The following is a 20,614-nucleotide window of genomic DNA, read 5'->3' on the forward strand; positions in this document are numbered from 1 at the left end:
GATAAAACCATAAATATCCTATGAGGAATCTTTATCTACATAAGATAGCGAGGCTTTGTAATGTGATTTCATAAAATCTGATTGTATTTTTATTAAATTTGTATCACGCTGAAGGATGACTATTGCACCACGCCGCATTTCTTGATCATTTACAATACTATCCACACCAAAAAAAGACCCCCCCCTAACAAAAAACAAACAAACAAACAAACACACAGATTGAATTATAGCAAAAGCGACCAAATTTTATTGATCTTAGCATTAGATCACAGCAGAAACATGAATATCTCCAGACTACAGATTTACACCGTGTCGTAGCTGTAACATACATGTATCACTTATCTCTGTACAATGTATTTGATGATTCTCTTTGCACCGACTAAAAGCCAAGCTAGTCTTGCCTCCAGATGACTTCAGAGAATTAGATTCCAAGTGGAATGGTCACCATGGCGACAATCAGAAGTTGACCCAGAATCCGATCTTTTTGACCGGAACCGCTTTTACAACCTCGGGCTTCTTTAACTTGTTAAGCTCCATCACCTTGTAGGAGACGCTGGAATCCCTCTGAAAGTCACAGAAAGAAAAAGAAAAAGAATGACAAATTCATCATATTTCAGAGACAAAGATTATCACAGTTTCCATTGGAGTAAAACATTTTATCATTAAATCATTTAGTGACTGAAAAATCAAGAAAGTATAACTTTGAAATATGCAGACTTAGCAGCTATCTGAAATGTGCTAGAACTACAACTGTAGTTGTTGAAATGTGCTATAAGGTACAACTGCTATATCATTACAATGTCAACCTCCATGCTCTTCTTGCAAAAAGTCATAATTACCAATATGAGGTTATGAACAGCAGGTTCTACTGCAAAATAAGACTCCATTTCTTGCCAGCTTTACAGCAAATACTAAAATAATGAGACATAAATATTATTTTTAAGAAGATTTTTTAAAACATATATTTAAGCTGGTGTTTGACTGTTACGAGCCTCAAAGAGCTTGAACTGAGGCTAAAAGTGTAAAATCAAAGTTTATTCAAGATATATCTCTTCAATCTTGTAGCAAAAAGACATGTAACAGTCAATTTCGAGACTGACACCTATAAAACACAGATAAGAGACTGGTCAGAAGACTAGCAGAGGAGACAACATCACTGATGCATCAGACTCACCCCGGCAAATGAATTGGACTTCCTGATAGGGTAACCTACTTTTGACCGAGAGTAGGGAGGATACTGTATGTTGCTGATTGACCGACTCCTGGATGGATGGAGAGAGGACAGAAAGAAGCAGTCAGTGCACTCTGGGTGTTCCATGCATTTTTGACCAATATCAATGTTTGTGAACAAAAAAAAAAAAATTAAAGGACAAGTCCACATTCATATACACTGTACATGTGGGTTGAGTGAATGTAACAATATTTGTAGAACACATAAGTGAAAGTTTGAGGAAAATCCAACAATCCGTTCAAAAGTTATCAATTTTTAAAGTATCTGTGCAATCACTGCTGGATGAGGAGACTACTATGTATGATGTCACATGTGTGGAACGATATATGGAAAATAAAAAGAAAATTTCACAAAACTAGTTTACTTTTTTAATAAAGTGCACATTTCTTTGACTTGTTACTAACGTATGACGGGTATTATCATTCCTCTTGCCTTCTGAAAGAGAGAAGTCGAGTGTTCTTTTGTTATGCAAGAAAAATGAAAATATGCTGAATTTTCTTATACTTTCTTTATATCGTTGTACACGTGTGACATCACAAGCTGTATTAGTCTTTTCATCCAGCCGAGACTGAGCAGAAACTTCAAAAATTCATAACTTTTGAATGAATTGTCCGATTTTCCTCTGACTGATGTGTTCTACTAATATTGCTGCATTCGCTCACCCCACATGTCTATGAAGGTGAACTTGTCCTTAAACAACTCCCATTTCATGGGTGCTTTTTAAGAAACCCCTCATTGTCTTTTCTTCTGGTTTTTCAATGTTTAAAACAACCAATATGAACTTGGTACAGGATTGTTCAGCATGAGCACAGGCTGGCACTGAGTAAAGTAATATATTGTTTTCAGAAAGTAGAACAAATGTGACCCTGCATCACAAAACCAACAAAAAGTCGCCAGACATGGATTTTTAGTTAAGGGCAGATTCTGAAAGAGCAGACTCTAAGCTTTAAAATGATGTATAACTCAATTCACATGGACTCTCCTAAACCTATCTAAATGCTGGAAAGAAAGCATACATTCTGGAAAAGTGTGAACTGAGAAAAGAGGCTCTGAAGTATAGGGTCTATTCAAGCGTTTAATCTTTCACCAAGCCGCACTAGCTGTGCGATGAAAGGGACAAAACACAGGATGTCAACCACTGGAGTAACAACAATGAAGGGATTATCAGATTAAGCTGAAATTGAGCATGTTCCATCAACAAATTCTGTCCATACAAAAATAATTAATGCCAACTTTCAAAGCAGTAGCATTATCCTTTCAAAAGTTATTAGACTTGCAAGTGAAGAGTGTACAAAGGATTTCAAGAAACTAAAAGAGGCCTGTAATACATACCTGATCATGACTACTCCCCCCAAGAAGGGGTTGCAGAAAAACTGTGGAAAACACACTTTCCCATTTGTGTTATGATCCCAAACTTAAGCATAATGTAGAAGAAAGATAGCTCTTTCAGAAAATATGAAAAACTCAAGAATGACTAATAGTTGACCCATTTCACCTGTTTTGAGTCCTTATGTAAAATCAAGGGGTGCGACTTTTTGTTTGTTTTGTGATGTAAGGTCACAAATGAGCACACAATGTTGAGACAAAGTTATCATTCAGCGAACGCAACACGCACATACGACAAGATACCAGCCAACATGCGCTTATATGGTCCAGCCGTCACATGACTGATATCTCTTGAACTGTGAAACTCTAATACTTTGTATAACAAGCTCATTTTCTAACAAGATACTGATTTTAACAAATTTAATTCAGCAGTCCTGATTTCCATTATTGTACAATAGCTGGTCTCTTTTTCAAGTATGTTTCTAACCAGGTACCAAGAACAGTGAGATAGAATTGATGGTCTAGGCAACCCCATATTGACAGAGTTTCTCTGCACTGCTGAAAAAATAAATTTTTGCCTGCATGAAACTTCTCTAGGAGCCAACAAGATGGCAAAACCAAATGCACACAAATTGTTTTTTGTTTTTTCTACATAATGCACTGAATGCTAGTATGATGCTGTACACCATACAAGTGACTGTACTAGTGTGCTAGTAGTGCACAATCTTTTCTCTTTCTGAACTATATGCATGTTTAGTAGTGAGCATTCACTTGTATTGCACGATTATATAGACCTGCAGTGCATACTGGTTACCAATTTTCAGTATGGCTCGTACATGTAGTATTGATACTACTCATTTTTCACAGTCAGCAATTTGCTAAAGTTTCATGAAAAGGAAAAGGCCATTGGCTCCACTTCAGGAATGTTTCTGGTAATACAGTGTGCATGGTTTGTAGGTGCAGGAGAACATAAAAGTGAAAGTGACGATTGTGAAACCGTCAGCCACATACCGGGAGAAGGAGGATGTGTCAGAAGGAGAAGGCGGTGGATGGTTGCAAGACTGCACTCAAAGACAAGAACGGCACAACACACACCGTCAGTGGCACGACGAACAGCAAAATACACACCGTGAGAGACAGAAGGTAGGATTGTGGTAAAGATTGACGGAAGAGGAAGAGAAGGAGGAGGAGGTGGTGGTGTAGGATGACATGAAATCAAACAAGGTTTGTGAGCAAATCATTGTGTTACAAAGAGAAAGAACAAAATAAGGCTAAAGGCACAATAAATGAAAAGTCTACTGTCTCTTGTTGTGAATGTCACGGCCACCGCACACTATACGACTCACAACCTTATGACTGTCAGACTTTGGATCCCAAATAAATCACAACAGCCTCAGAACAAACACGCTTGTTTATTTCAGATCCAAAGTCTGTCAGTCGTATAGTCGTAAGTGGTATGGTGTGCGGGCTTTAAATGTTTACTGTATGTGCGATACAAAATAATGTGTGGTGGAATTAGAAAAGGAAAGGTGTGGCAGCCTGTAAAACGAGGAATTTTCGCCTGCATTTTAATTTCGCGAGCGCCAACATTCGCGAAATTAACATGCATGCGAAAGTTCTTGCCTAAACAATATGCATTGGATGCCAGTGGCGATTCGCGAAAATTTCATGCTGCGAGAAAGGCCGTCGGCTCCAATTCATAAATATATCGTGTTTTACAAGAATTAAAAGTTATGGCAGTCTCATCGAAATCAATTTCCTTCATAAATTTAATGATTTTTTTTTCTTGGGGGGGGGGGGGGAGGAGAATAATCCTCAAGAATTGTTACCTTTGCCCCTCTGTTTTTTGTTCTTTGAACGTTTAAGATGATTGCATGATGTTGCTGAATAGTAAGTAGGCAAATCAAAACCAATAAAAACAGAAAGCAATTTCAATCAATTGTGGCATCACCTGTGTCACAGACATGTGATAAGTTATAACACACAGAGATTAGAAAAGAAGCACGAAGTTACGAAAGGACAAATGACCCACGGAAACCTATTGGCATTTTGACAATTCTTTTTTTTTGGGGGGGGGGGTTGTCATTACAACTTCTCAGTGCTTTTAAATGAGCTCATTTTCTTTTTTACAGAAAATTTTTAGTATTAGTACAGTTATACTTGTATTTGGACATTCTAATGAATAGAGAGTCTGCATTCTAAATAATTTGTAAAAAGAGTAGCACATGTCAAACTTATGTGCATATTTTCCCCATTTTTTTTTTTTTTTTTTTTTTTTTGGGGGGGGGGGGATCTTTGGTAGATGTTTCTGCACGGGAACATTAGTGCTTATAAATATCAATGTAATAAAATTACATCAGTATCTAGGCAGCCTCCAAAGGCTAGAGTCTTCAACCTTACATGAGAAAACACAACACTTCACAAACATTATGCAGAACCTGCTTCTAGATTATAGTTTAGCAAGTTAAATATACCAGAAAGGCAACACTTTCACTCCACAAAGGAAAGAGGTGAGACAAGATGCCAACACTGTCAGCTGTTACATACCTCTTTGGCGTCATAGATCGTCTGTCGTGATTTGTGGGCATGCCGGCATGCGCTCCTGCTGACAGTGGCAGTTCGACTTCAAAAAATTATTGAGAAAAAAAAAAACATCTGTGACTATCAAGATGGAATATGAGCACGTGAACCCATTACTTACTGAAACCAGCTGTATTTTTTTGAAACTATGGGAATGTTTCTGAACGTGAAGGGGTTGCATTCTAACATTCGGCAAGAGCATGAACACCTTGAAAAGAAAAACCAAACCTGCACAAAAGAAACACAAATGAGCAGTAAAAGATAAATGTCGGATGATATCTAAAGTTTAGTCATTTGAATTTACCACGAAGAACTTCACGGTGTCCGTTCAAAAACAAGCTCAATATAATGACACAACTTTCAAGTGACATTAGCTTTAACAGATTTGCATAAAGATTTATAATCTAACATCACGAAATTTCCTTGGATGCTTTCTACTTGCTACATGTGGCTCATATGATGTACGCAACACTTTAACCAATTCTGCAGGGCTTTTCATAGTTCAGTATGTCAGACCTCCTTTGTAAAATATTCTCTCTACCCAAAGCTTCTGGTGGAAAAAAAAAAATCACCCAAAACTACTGGTGGTAGAATCCGCCTCACCTGGCGTAGGATCCGAGAGACTACTGGTGAGGGAGCGCTGCCTGGACCGGTCCACTCTTGGAGGGGGGAACCTCTCGGGGTCACTGTCTGTCTCACTCTGCTTGCCCAGCTTCACGGGGTCCCGGTACGAATTCTTCTGTGACTTCCTGCTGGGACTGTGAGAGACGCTGCGCCGCTTGGGACCCGTCCCTTTCTTGCGCCTCCGCTTGGACTTGTCACCGGCATCCGGTTGGCTGCGACTGGGGAAGCGGAGTTGAAATTACGTCATAACTGATATCTTATTGCTAAAACTAAAGAAAACTAATGCAACGTCTTCTCACTCAAGGAGTGTACGGCCCTTATCAGGGGGGAATTTAATGAAGTGTTTTGTCCGATTAACTTGTCAGATAAATTTGCTCTCAGCCAATCAGACGCAAGGATTTCAGTAGCTTAAAACATTTTGTCAGATGAAATATCTGACAAAACGCTTCATGAAACGCCCCCCTCCCCCCATGGACTAACGTTTTAATAAACAACAACAACAACAACAACAACAAAAAACCCTCATAAAATATTATAGTCACCATTTAGCAGATATGGTAGATGTATACTCGTGTTCAGGGACAAATTACAAGGTCAAAACATAAATTGTCAAAGTGTTAAGCTCAGCAATACTTACTCCATCCTTCTAATGTCTTCCAAGTAAGTAATTACAGACCTTCCAAGTTTTGACTGAAAAATAGGGATGATTTGGCTCAAAAGTAGGAAAGAAAGAATAGTCCCCACAGTGGTGTGAGGTAAAATTATCAAAAAACAAAAAAGGAAAATCTTATAGAAACAAGAGCTGGAAATGGTCAAAATTCAGAATGGTTGGGAGGTCCATGATTACTGCTAGTGAACTTTGAGCCATCATATCATCCATTCATTTCTTTTCTCTTCCCAGCATGCTCCTCTCATCCCGTCCTTAAACTGCCACTACTCACCAAAGAGATTTTTCTCCTCCCCACCACAAAAGGCGGACTCTACAATGGTGTCAGTGATATCATGGGGGCTGCCATCGTACCCATTTAGTAATGGCGGACTTTGCGTACTAAGTAACATTTCTACAGTGCGTATTGCGCGAACTTCTGAACTTTTACACGAGTACGCACTTCTTGATTTGGCTGCTCTTGGTTGCTCGTTTGCTAGCGTGTTAGCACGAGGGGTGAGCCTACTGCCTCGTTGTCATCCACTGCTCCCCTTGCGCTCACAAAACAATAGTACAGGGCATATGAAGAGTCCACACTCTAGCAGTCACTGGGGAAAATCTCTCTGCTACTCACCCATCCTCCGGCACCTTGAGGCTGCCCAGGACATCACCCGACTTGTCCTCTGCATCATGCTGAAGGGCATGGGGGTGGTGGTGGTGTGGGTGACGCTGGAAGAGATTGCTTGAAGGCGTGTCACCCGGCAATGGATGCCGGGCATACAGCGATTTCTGGCCGCGTGGCGACATGCCCGACTGTGCCTGAGAAGCAAATCACACACAATCAATAACAATCAAATGCTGCTTCCCTTTCAGCAAACAAAGAGAAAGATATAAAGAACTAGAGAAGCACTCGAGCGCAGACCTCCGTTAAGCATGCAGCTCATTTCCACCACTGATCTTGTTCTTCCATACAGATATCAGTGATTTCCACCCATACTGTACGTACTTATAGCATTGTGTGCTGAAAGTCGCCCAATTTCCCAATATAGAAGCCTTTGTTACGTCATAAACCCTCAGCTGCACGGCGCGCTTCGTCCTAGCAGAAACTAGAGCACACACTTTAGTGCGAGCATGCAAACCTCAATACGTGCAGCCTGAACTCCCAAGTTCATTGACCCTACCTACCAAAATGTCAAAAATCCCTCACAAATTCCCCCAAAATTCTCAGATCACTACCAAAATTTAATCATCTGTTACTTGTATCATTTTAAACCTTTCCTGCAAGTTTCATCCACATCCGTTAACTATTTTTTGAGTTATTTTGCACACAGACAAACTAACTAACTAACAAACAAACACACAAACCAACGGTAACGAAAACATAACCTCCTCCCTTGGCGGAGGTAATAAATACATGTACCGTTAATGAAAATGGTGAAATATACTCTCTTGCAAACATACTATGTACAGTATCAGCTTTGCTAATAAATGTTCAATGTTAGAACAGTTACAACAGGTACAGGTACAGGTACACCATTGTACCTTCAGTACGCAGCAGATTTCATTTGAATGCTTTCTAAAATCGCAACAGAAAACCTGCAGAAGACATTGGGTCTTAAAACACAGTATGTATAAACAAGTACAGTGCATTTGTGACTGTGTACATCTATTCATGTTTGGTCTTTTGTGTGTTGCATACTTTTCTGTGTTTTTCTTCTTTTTAAATTACATGCATAGTCTTGTAAATCATCTTACATTTATGCAAGATAAGTGATATTTTTGTTGACAGGAAGATATTCATCTAACACTTACCTCCACATCATTATTATACTGTGTACGACTTACATTATTACATAAATACAGTGGAAACCCTCCAGTTAATATTCAGAAGGTTATCCAGTACAACACTGAAGTATCACAGGTGAACCAAAGTATACAAAGAGCATTATATGATGCTTGGGCTATCATGCAAAAACATGCATTATAAAGTTGATGAGCATCTTGATGATATCATGCAGTTATACGAAATGTGTTGACTGCAGCAAAATGTGAAATGAGAACAATAGGATATATTCTCATGACGAGGTTGTGCTACAAAAGATGGCAGTGGCCCCCAGTGACACAGTGGTACACTCTTACCTCTGGAGGAAACTCCAAAGTGACTGTGTGCAGTCCCTCTTTGGCACTGGGTGCAGCCACTGTGCTCTGCGGGTGAGTGCAACGTCAAAGAAGCGGCGAGGGGCAAATATGCGTGGTGAAAATGCAGAATACATGGTGGTGTGGGGTATTGTTAAACACACAGCAAACTGCAAAATGTGGAGTGTTATGAATGGCAGATCTGGCATATCATACAATTGTACTTGAGGTTTGCATTAAATACTGACACTGGTAGCAGGTGGAACATCATGCTCCTGTTTATAATCTTATCAGATGGTTTAACAACCAGAGTGTTAAGGGACGTCAGATGAAATCAACTTGCCCAAATGTTAAACATGCATTGTGAAACATGCACATAGAAAAAAAAAAAGAAAATAAGGAAGCACATGATGTTATGTACATGGTACACATCCATAAGGTTGTGGTTATCTGTGGATATCCTTTACAATTCACTTCCTTGTATGGTGGCACGCTGTATATCTTGTAAAAAGTAAAAGTCCTGAATTTGATGTGATTTAAACATATTTTTCTTCTCTTCTTTTTCATTTCCTTGTTCTAGAACATCGACTTATCACAAGTAGTAAAAAGCAGTCTGGTCACTACAACATTTAAAATTCTTCCCTACCAAGCTATTTTTTTTTTTTTTTTTTTTTTATACATGATCATAAAACGTAAGGAAAAAGAATAACCGTCAGAAAGGGATGTTATGGCTAATTTTTGGAGGCAAGGGTCGCAAGAGTCAGAGGATGGCTTGAGAGACAGGGAGGGAATGGGTGAGAGAAGGATCTTGGCTTTTAAGTTCTGGTTGGAAAAAAGTCATGATGATTTGTGTTTTCGTTTGGAGTACCAAACATACTGTATCTATGAATCATGATAACACACTGTGTCCATGTTCAACAGGTACAGTATGGGAGTCATGAAGTCATGATGATTTGTGTTTTCGTTTGGAGTACCAAACATACTGTATTTATGAATCATGATAACACACTGTGTCCACGTTCAACAGGTACAGTATGGGAGTTATGATGGGCTTGCCTAGGTCATGCAATACTATGCAAGAACTGCCGTGTGATATACATGCAGCAATAACCTTCCCATAAAGCTTTACACATCTTTAAATATCATACTAACACCACAAACCCACCAGACCAGTTAAAAGAGAGAGAGAAAACTAAAACAGAACAAAAAAGCACACAGGTATGAGCACCAGCCAACAAACACATAATCAAACAGTGAATTAAATGTTGTGGGTAAGGGTGAGCAAAAACACATCACATCATACAGCAAGCTGGTAGTGTGGGTTAACATTACAATTGCTTGAAATTCTGTATGATACCACATTTTCAAGTACGATATTTTGAAAACTGCAATGTGTACAAAACAATTTCCCAAATGGTTGAAATGCATGTTGAGAAAAGAACCATCTAAACTCCTTTTGATGGGAGAAGCTGGCAATTTTGCAACTATGAGAAAATATACAGCACATACAACGTAGGTGTTACAGGAGGCAATATGTCTTTGAGTTGTTCATTTCGCGAAGTTATCAAATGACTTACAAAATCTACAAGATTAAAAACATCAGCAAGTATGCAGTAGCCTTTTGAGTTTACCCTCTTTTAAACTGTAATGACAGAGTGTCAGGCCTGCTATAAAAAAAAATAAAATAAAATGAAATAAAATCTGCAGTATTCCTTTATACCCCTTTTGTTAATCAGTTTTCCAAGAAATTAAATGACATACTAGGTGTTTGTATGTAAACTGACAGGCTTGTTCCACGTCATGATGCACCAGGTTCCTATGTCTTGATTTTATTTTGGACAGCTGTTTGTCAACGGAAAGCAACTATACTTTAAGTAGAATTTCATTTTAAAGACTTATGTGCCCACAAGCTTTGATACAATAAACTAAATGCGAATAAAATACAAAATGAAAACAAAAACAAAAATTCTCTCTGGTTGTTGCCATAGAGTTAATAGTAGTTATAAAATGCAGGAAAACAAAATCAATTACAATCATGTTCAACAACATTCCCTTTAATATTCAATAAGCTTACTGTAGCTAGATAATCTAAAGTATCATTTCAGTTACAATGTATGTGGATCTTTATTTGTCAAGAATGTTATGTAAGATTTAAAGGATATTAAAATGTAAGATACATTATGTGCTACAAATAACTATAAACTACTATGATTGTGGTGAACAAAAACACGATCATACCACCACATCTGTTTTCACACATTATTGTACATACATGTACACCTACTGTATCTTCTATAGCTATGTCACTACTGCTACAGTACATCACTAAGCAAGACAAACAACTCTGAGTGCTTAAAAGAAGGAAATAAAACATAGTTTTAGTAATTCCAGTCACTTCTTCGCAGTCACATTGTGTGAACATTAATTTCAGTGGTTTGTTGCGAGTTACACCTGCATCAACATTCAAAAGGTAATGACGTTTAGATTGTGTAGAGAATTTTAATCAAGAGCAATATGGGCTTTTACATGATTACTGAGATTTAACTAAGTACACAAATATCACTCTAATTCAAAGTTCATTCTTATTCTAGAGGAAGCAAAGGGGAAAAAGACGAAATGCACTAGCCATCCCTACACTAATCATTGCCTAATCTGCTAGAGTTGACCATGTAAAAAAAAAAAGAAAAAAAACTGTTGCGTACATATATTTCATGCATACAAAATACAAAGCATGCAGAGTAGAGGTAACACTTCAGTGAGTTGCAATGAAATTAGTAAAATCATGCATCACACTGTATTAAGAGAATTTTGTTCAATAAGCATAATGAACAGCAGGGAAGCAAAAAGAAAATGTGCCCAATGCCCACTGTTGAGGTGACATTCAACGATAGCAAAGTGTTACTGTGATAAGTGATTGCATAATAATTTGTGGGCCAACATGTCAACTGCAGTAATTTGGACTAACCTGCAAGGCGTGGGTCTTGACAAACAGGGCTGTCCGCTGCTGGGCAATGGTGGCAGCAGACAGGGCTTGCTGCTCCGGCGTCTCTCCGTACATCTCCTTCGTCCCGTCCAGGGCGTTGATCATGACGGAGTTGAGCAGCTCCGTGACCGTAGAGGGCAGTGTGCTACTCGCCTGCTGTCCTGCGCTGCGGCCAAACAAGCCCAGGTTGTTGGTGGACTTGGAGAAGAGAGTGCGCTGGTTGCCCCCGAGACGACCGCCACCACCGCCGGCGGCTTCTCCCTCGTCTGTCGTCTCGGCCACATTCCTCCCACTGAGGACGGAGTCCGACTTGGTTTTCATCTTGGACCATGAATGGCCCGTTTTGGTACTCTTCCCGGCAGTCGGTGCCCCTGTAGAAGGGGGCGACTGCTTGCAGTGTGTCAGCGGGAGGGGTATGGTGAAGTTTTTTCCTCCGGAGGTGAGGCAAGAGGTGGTGGTGGCAGTGGTGGTGGTGGTGGTGGTGAGGGATGGGGTGGTTGTCATGGCAACTGACGAGGCCACAGAGATGCCAGTCCCTTGTAGACTAGCCAGATGTTTCCGCCTCTCTATTGATGCCCTAGTTTCTGCAATGATGGCAAGGATGAAAGACAAACTTAGAGAGTCATTCAAGTTTTATGGATCGGAGACACCTGCAAGTTGTCCTTTGTCCTGGAAAAGAAGAAGTTAGTATGACAGAACTCAAACACATTCATTGATGCTTCAACATCAACACAAAGACATTCTTCTTTCTCAGAAAGTTTCAACAGCTGATGCATTATCAGCAAAAAACAAACAAAAACAAAAACAAAAACAAAAATGAAAACAAAACAAGCACTCTCACAATCATTCAAAGGGATGCTGTGAACTTTCCAGGATTTGTGAATGAACAGTCTGCTCTACAGGTGATAGATGTCCCTGAGACCACTGCATGCACTCTCTCTTTTCCACTTTACAGAATATGCAGGAAGCATTTTAAGATGACCATAAATGGGCGGGCAAGTGTCAAACCACTCCTGTCACACTGAATACCATCAATATAATGTCAATTACCAGCAATCCTAGGGATTGAAGAAGCTTTAAAAGTGAATCTTTGACCCACTCTCTACAACAACACAATTATTTGCACAAGACTATTAGGTAATTATATGGATGATGCAGCTTGTTCCAATCATGCAATAGAAGTTTTTGTTGATCAAAGTTTGATCTGATACACTGCTTTGCATACGAACAAGCCTTCCATAAGAGCAGCATCAAATTGCATTATCGCCTTTGTTCTGCCAGCAACATGTTTCTATCTGACAAAAATGGTATGTTAGGATGGCGGTCCTAAGAGGTTTTAAACAGCCTCATGCCTTCCCTTCATAAAGACATTTTGTGTTGAAACACGGTAGTTTTATGTATACCAAGATATGTAAAATCAGTATTTTGACATAACAGTTGTATCCACTCCCAAGTCTTCCAAGATACAATGTAACATGTACATGCATTACTCACCACGGACTGGTCCGAGCGGCTTTGAATGTGTCGCCCTCTTTGGGCTTCCCGTAACATTGGGCTGCGAACTGGCGGCCGAGGTCGTCGCTACATGACCTGTACCAGCCAGGGCGTTGAACGAGCCCCCGCCGTGATGGAGCATGGATCCTCGACTCACTCTCACTGGACTCATGACTGTAGCTACCAGACTGAGGAGGTATTACAGAGAGGGCAAAGATGAAGGCAGGTTAAGGAGGGGGAAATCAGAGTGCTCGAGGAGTAATGGCACCTTTAAAGGAATGATATTGTATTGGTTGAAGTGAGGATTGAGCTTTTAACTTTTTGCAAGATACACAGAAACCACTTTATGAAATGTTGCAGAGCATATGATTCTAGAGGAATTCAAAGTTTATTTGAAAAAAATTGGTTTTGAAATGGGTGAGATATCCAAAAACAAAGTAAAACAAAGCAATCCTGATAAAAGGTGGGTCCCACAATTTATTGGGATCACTCTGCTTTGGATACCTCAGCTTTTTCAAAAACCTACTTTCATCAAGTAAACTTTGAATTCCTGTTAGAATTTGATACATGTTCTTTATCAATTAATGAGAAGTTTCTCATTATCTCAAAAAAATCATCATCAAAAAACATTGGAAACCTGAAGCCCCATATCAGCTGAAACTGTACCATTCCTTTAAGTAGTAGACATAAAACGTTATAATGTTTCTTGCAATAATAGTTTTTGTGTATCTGTAGTATATTTCATGAAGCAATAGCCATTAGAAGCAACTTCACAACAGCACCTGTTTCGGGCTTCATTACACCTCAAGTAAAGAGTCAAAATCGAAACGCCACTCGAGACCAATCATACCTTGAGGTTTTTGATGCTACACGAGACATCTTCTTCGGCAGGGAGGGGGCGCCTCGCATACTGCGGAGATATCGCTGGACCCAGCTCCGGACACCATGGACACTGCCACTCTCCGTGCCGGCCAATCTTGACCACGGGTTGACATCCAGTATGTCTAGCGCAGCTACCGCAGTGGCTCGGCCAACCTGTGGTAAAGTATGCACAAGGAATATTTCTGTACATTCATGCCAAACATACAAAGAAAACTCATTCTTTCTCCACCTACAATCTATTCATGGCAGATTTTGCAGTTATGTAATATCAATTCGATGTACAGTATTCTAGATTACAGGTGAATGAAAGCAACCTAAATGTACGGCATACACATTTTAGCAAAACAAGTGTTAAACAAAAAAGAGGATCGACTGTAAGTTCATAAGAATTGGGGAACAACGTACATTAAATTCAATTTGCAGCTGTCCAAAACACATGTATTGAATGGACACAATGCTGCCAATCCCATAATGACTGTTTGCTTAGTGCATGATTATTTAACATAGAAAAAAAAAATTGCATTCTTAGAGAGATAGATGAAGTCACCTCCTCATAATGCTGAGGTCCATATTTTGGAGGGTAGCCAGCGAGGGGAGGAGGCGTTGCTCGCCCCTCATCATTGGAGGCTGGGGCAAGAGAGTTCACAAAGCGACCTGAGTTGTAGTTGCATTCCAGTGTGTAACTGCAGGGAAAATATAATTTGATAAATCAGTGTTTGTGTGAGCAGAAGCTTAGCAGTGTCTAATGCTACTCTATAGAAATTTCAGTTCGTTTGTTACTTTTTTGTTACACAGCAGTTTAATAAACAATGAGAAATTCACTCCAACTGGCTTTGAGGTTGTTATAGCTCTTTATCTTTGTATAAATGCACAAGAGAATTATTGGACGTCATAATGCAAAATTTATGGAATTTAATGGGATGTGGAGAAAACACTAAATACCAAAGAATTATGACTGGGAATAACGGAGGTGATGATATGTGTTCACACTTCCAAACACAAACAAAAAGATGTTTAGAACTCTGAACAGTACTCAGCTTTAAAGATCTCTTAGGTGGACATACAACAGAATTCAAACATGAGTGACTGACATACTTGTGAATCCATCAGGGAGCTAACACACAAACCTCTGCAACACAGCGAGGGAGAACAATACACACACACACAGCCACAGAGGAGCACTTTAAATACGACAAGTTCGTACCTGTGGGTGATTCCTGTGGCCTTGTACACTGCCACCCGCCCGCTGCCTTCCTTACTCATACCATCCCTCTTGTCCTTGGTGTACATGTTCTTCTCTGTAAAGTTACAGCCGTCGAAGTCGAAGTGGGCGGAGTTCATGGAGATCAGCTTCGTGTAGAGCAGGTTCTCCACCTGCCGATCTTCGTCTTCCAGGTGGTTGCCGTACATGAAGCATCCCCGCTTGGAGGCGTGGCCGTGCAGGTCCACGTAGAACGCGATGCCACTTTCGTCGGGAGGGATGGAAGCAGCATCGACGCTTTCCGGTTCAATGCCAAGCTGGGCGTTATTGTTGGACTGGAGCTCCTCCGGGGCATGGTGCGTCTTGCTGATTATCACACTTTCCACATCGGAGTCATCCACGGATGCATCGTCTCTGGTAGGGTCATCCACCTTAGAGGACCGTGATGATAGTGCGCCAGTCCCATTGATTTGTTCGTGACTTGCTACATTCTGTTCATCTACTTCCTCTTTCCCATCGCTTTTACATTGAGAGTCACCTGCTTCTCCGTTCACCGTCTCTCTGTGCACGACGAGAATAGCGTTTGCACCGGTGCCTTTCTTTTGAATCACAAACTTGGTGTTGCTGAGTTCGGCACGAACTTCGGTGCTGTTTGTTACGTCCTCGCAATCCATCGGTGAACCGCTGTCGCACCGTTCGTGGCCATTCGGGGCGGGACATGCTGCAGAAGGGGAAATCCCCTCTGGCCGAGAGTTGGCCGACTGCTTCTGCACTCTGGAATTCACGTGGTGGTGCATGATGACGCTCTTGGCGGCAAATATGGACGGATGCAGGCCTGGGTCGGGATTGAGGTACACCCGATTGAGGTTGACGCCTCTCTGGTCAGTGCGGTAGTGGCCACGCTGGACGCCATCGGGGTTGAGAAGAGGAATGAGCTTGAAGACAAAGAGCTTGCGGAGCTGGATAGCCCGCTCATCCTTTGGGCGGAGGATGAAGTCGAGGAATCCGTTGAAGACAAAACTGGCGGGAGTCTCCCCGGGATGTACACGGCTGCTCAAAAAGAACACCTTCACAATAGCAAACATACAAGATAACACAACATTACACCAACAGAAATTGTTTTATATGAAGCATTTATCCAAATATTTGTCAATGCAAATAAGCTGTCAAAAATAAGGATGAAATAAAGTGTGCCTGCTCCTTACAAGGTGTCATTAACTATAAAAGCAAACTGTGTATAAGAAGCTTCACACTAAAACTCACTTACAAAAGCATTCTCATTTGAAAGCAGAGGCAATTAATCATCTTCTTAGATATTTTGGAAACTGCACAAACAGAAACTTTATGACAAAGTTTCACTACACCTCCCAAGACCAATCTGGATTCACATTTCAACACACCCGTTTGTGCTTGAATTTCCTTGCCCGCTCGGTGGAGGTGTCTGGGAAGAGACCATGGAGGCGTGGCTCCCTCTCAGAGGTCAGGCCATGGCAAGAAGAGATGGTGACGAGGTCGACTCGCAGGTTGTCAAGGGAGTGGCACAGGAGCTCACGGTGATAGTAGATGGCATTGCTGGGACTGACGGTGAATGTAGCATCAGAACATTAGTTTGAGAAGTAAAAGGACGCTAATCTGACTAATTTGTGAATAAAGTCTATATTTCCTTCTTGCTCTAGATCATGTTGAAGACAGAGAAGTTTCCCTGTTATTTCAAATTATTTGCAGAGAACATGAAAAGCATTCACAGCTTCTCCACTGATTAAGGGCCTTCGTAAGACCTTTTTTACTTTAATCTTCCCTCTCAATCTTAAAGAGTAATGCTAAAAGCATTTTTTCCTAAAGTTTTAGTCACAGCTGGTACATACAAGCAATTACTGTATAGAGCAATATAATACAATTAATTTTACTGATTAATCATTCTCATCACAACAAAGATCACACACCTCTTGAAATGTATTAATGTTGGAAAGACTTTTTATTTTTCCCCCAAGTCTGATTTCATTACCTTACATTGTATCTTCTTTTCTTTTTTTTTTTCAGAGAAAACCCATTGTCAGCATGTTTCCTTTGTTAACCTGTTGAGGACGGGCTGATTTTGCTACAACACGCATTTCTCATAGACACCTGCCAAAGTACATGCAAACATGTTGTACCCAGGACTTGTCCTCAATGGGTTAAAGGTCCAGTTTACCTTTGGGAGCAGTGATTTCAAAAATGTTCAAGATATCACATTTGATGCATATGTGTAGGTCTGTTGCATAACAAAACGTCCTGCCATATACAATTTTTGCGATAAATCTTAAAATATAAGGAAATATCAGTGTTTTTCTCAATAAACCGTAACTGCAGACGGTTTAGTCTGAAAACATTGTTATCATAACTATTGTTCACATTTTGTGTATTTAACAACACTTAACATCGATTATACAGATTCAAATTTTTACAATGGTTGTTTCTGTACCTAACTCATATTTTTAGAATATTTTAAAGCATCAATGCTGGGTCTTTGTTTCATCTGCAAATAGTAAATTATGCCTTTAACTAAAATCACAGACAGCAGTATCATCACAGGGAAGAATGTGAAAGTGTATCTTTCGCAGAGTCAAATGAAAGATTTTTGACAGCATCAAAAATACTTACCAGCCAGCATCGTACTTTCTGCCAGAGAATTTGTTATCCAGCTCCGTGAGTCGCTCCTGGTACTCGGTGTACGAGTACGGGTAGCAGAAGGCAAAGTAGACGGAGGAGAAGCGGTACTCAAACCGGTAGGTGAAGGACAGGATGAACTGACCATCCACTGTCTGGGGAATGAAACATAAACGGAAAAAAACAAACAAACAAAAGAACAAAAAAACTTTAAAACTTTCATTCCTGCATATTACAGCAAGTCTTTCCAGTAAACGTACAGTTTGTACCTCACTGCTTTAAGTGCTCTTTACTTTCAAGTATTAGAGAATGAAGTAACAATGGTTGGGATAAGACAATTATGATGAAATCTAGGAAAAGCTTGAACATGGATTTAAAAAAGAAAAATGGTCTTGGGGAAGATGAATAATCTGTTCAGCAAATTAAATATTCATCTTATTGCCCATTCAGTATACAACATAGTCATTTTTTTTTTCAAAGATGAAAATTAGGCTGATACGATTAGACATTGAGATATCACTGATCAGTTATATTTTGGATTTGCTTGGAAGTATGTGCATGGACTAAGCTACACCATACACTTCTGTGTTCTACTGGCAAAATACTGAATTACATGTACACTACAGTGTAAGTTGATGCTAAGGATACTGATCGAGAGCCGTTGATGACCGATGCATTAAATATGACATGAATGTCAAACAAAAAACTAGTGTCACGCTCATCTATTGATAGCGTTTTGTATCATGTAGCATCTATTTGGCACACACATAAACAAATTGTCTTGTTTAATGATTGTGAAGTGACTTGGATTTATATGGCATCTTGGATTCCATATTTTTGTCAATTCATATGTACAGAGAGAAAAACCTAGGACTCCTCAACAAGAGTTCTCAATTTAGGAAAAAAACAATTACATGTATAATGATGAACCAAATAATTTTAAATGAGTACTCTGATTACAACCCATATTTGACAATACCAAGACATAACTGTGGCTGTTTTCACTGGACCCAGGAATCTCCTGAACAGCAATAGCAGTATACTGTAAAACCAGAAAAACTCACAGCATGGAACTTTCACAAATTGGAACTAAAAGCCTTTTTCGGGAAATGAAACTTGGTACCTTGAACCTTGATGAGATAATCCCTGAAGCAGCTCTTTCTGAACTAAACTGGGATGCAATGGGGGTGTGACAGTGGGTGATGGTGTAGTCAGTATACTACATTGGGCAGACAAAAACTTTTGCGTGCATTCTACTTTTGAGAATCTTGCCTCCTCACCAAATTTGAGCAAGCTTCATGCCAGCGTAAATGTCTGGTTTTACGCTACATACCTCATGCGTTGGTCTGTCCCTAATACGCTCCCATTTGGGCTTCTGAGGCAAGACTTTGACCACGGGTGCGAGTCCCTGGCTGTACAGCTTGCCCTGCTTGTTCATGTTCATGATGTTGAACTTGACCAGCTTGTTCATGGGGCAGCCCTTGACAGCAAAGTGGAACCAGGTTCTATAACCAGAAAGCAAACAAAATATTGAGAGTGTCATATGTGGGAAAATCAGGATAGTTAGGACGTTTGCTAAGCAGGCTTATCGAAGATTCCACAGTCCTGTATTAATACTTTGCCGAGTGAGGTGGGTTATGTTGTCAGAAAACGGTTGCAAAGATATCTTACCCCTGCTTCTGGTAGTAATGAGCTTCATTTCTTATGGACTTGAGCAATTTTTGATGTCTTGTTTACAGCCTCACTAGTGCAGGCAATGGACAATCAATATATATATATATATATATATATATATATATATATATATATATATATATATATTTTTTTTTTTTTTTAGAAAGAATTTTTTTTTTAATAACATCTTTTGAATGCATTGTATAAAGCTTTCAAAAGAAGTTATTTACATCATTGCTGAAAAGACTGCATCTGCACCTCACCAGCAAGCACCTGAGCAAATCAAAATCAAAACATGTACACCTACATGTAATTGGTATCCTCACCTGTTGCCATTTTCAAACTCCGTCCCTGCACAGTCTGGACTGGTCCACAAGTTGAACTCATAGTCAGGCATGGCGTTAATGTCACCCACCCTGTGGGCGTTGCCATCCTCTTCATCCTCTTGGGTGACCCTCTCGACCCTGGCGAGGTTCCCCGAGTCAAACTTGGATGTGAAGAGCAAACCAGCTGCCCTAAACTCCATCATGTCCCTATCATTGGGTCTGTAATCAAAGAGGAGGAAAGATGCACAATACTGTATACTTTTCATGCTTGATTATGTACGCAGGCAATTTTGAAAAGCGATATAATGTATATCAACTTTCTTTCTTTTAATGGCCATTACGTCAAAATATGGAAGTGTCCCAATTTACTTATGTAAGTGGTGACACTAAATTCACTGACACTGACAGTGACTCAGCATAGCATTCCGCAGTGTGTCAAGTGGGTCTCACAAACCCGATCAGTCAATATAGATTTCTATAGGGGTTGTCTATCTAGACTCTTCTAGATCTACAGACAACAGTGTACACTGTAGTAGGGTATAGTAGAACACATAGTACAATACTAAGCCTACAGAAAACAATTTACAGTAGGGCCTAGACCTATGTATTAGCTACACAGGCCAGGTATTGTAGAATAAAAAAGAAAACTCTCTCCTTAAAAGAAAAGTTAGATCTATCATCTATAGACTAGTGTGTTTTAGTACTTTTAATAACTGTAAAACTGGATATTTTTGCGCGACTTATTTTTCATACCAGCAAAAAGAGTTTCACATGTTTTTGATTCATAAATAGTTTCACTTTTTTTTTTTTTTATTCCGCAGAATCAAGCCATCACTGATCAGGAACTTCACTGGAACACATTAAA

At 39.9% G+C, this 20,614-nt stretch overlaps 1 protein-coding gene across 1 annotated transcript; it reads right to left on the bottom strand.

The window, feature by feature from the left end:
* Positions 1-241: 241 nt before the first annotated feature.
* Positions 242-19,949, bottom strand: LOC140233647 (cytosolic carboxypeptidase-like protein 5). The gene is given in 17 exon segments (XM_072313751.1): positions 242-564; positions 1,175-1,262; positions 3,569-3,618; positions 5,105-5,180; positions 5,741-5,744; positions 5,747-5,979; positions 7,042-7,226; positions 8,547-8,610; positions 11,513-12,110; positions 13,021-13,208; positions 13,871-14,055; positions 14,450-14,585; positions 15,107-16,170; positions 16,504-16,681; positions 17,744-17,904; positions 19,083-19,254; positions 19,750-19,949. Coding segments are annotated over 17 exon segments (3,690 nt in total). The 3' UTR covers positions 242-456.
* Between the last annotated feature and the right edge of the window lie 665 nt (positions 19,950-20,614).

Source organism: Diadema setosum, chromosome 10, assembly GCF_964275005.1.
Source record: "Diadema setosum chromosome 10, eeDiaSeto1, whole genome shotgun sequence".
In the NCBI taxonomy this organism is placed as follows: Eukaryota; Metazoa; Echinodermata; class Echinoidea; order Diadematoida; family Diadematidae; genus Diadema; species Diadema setosum.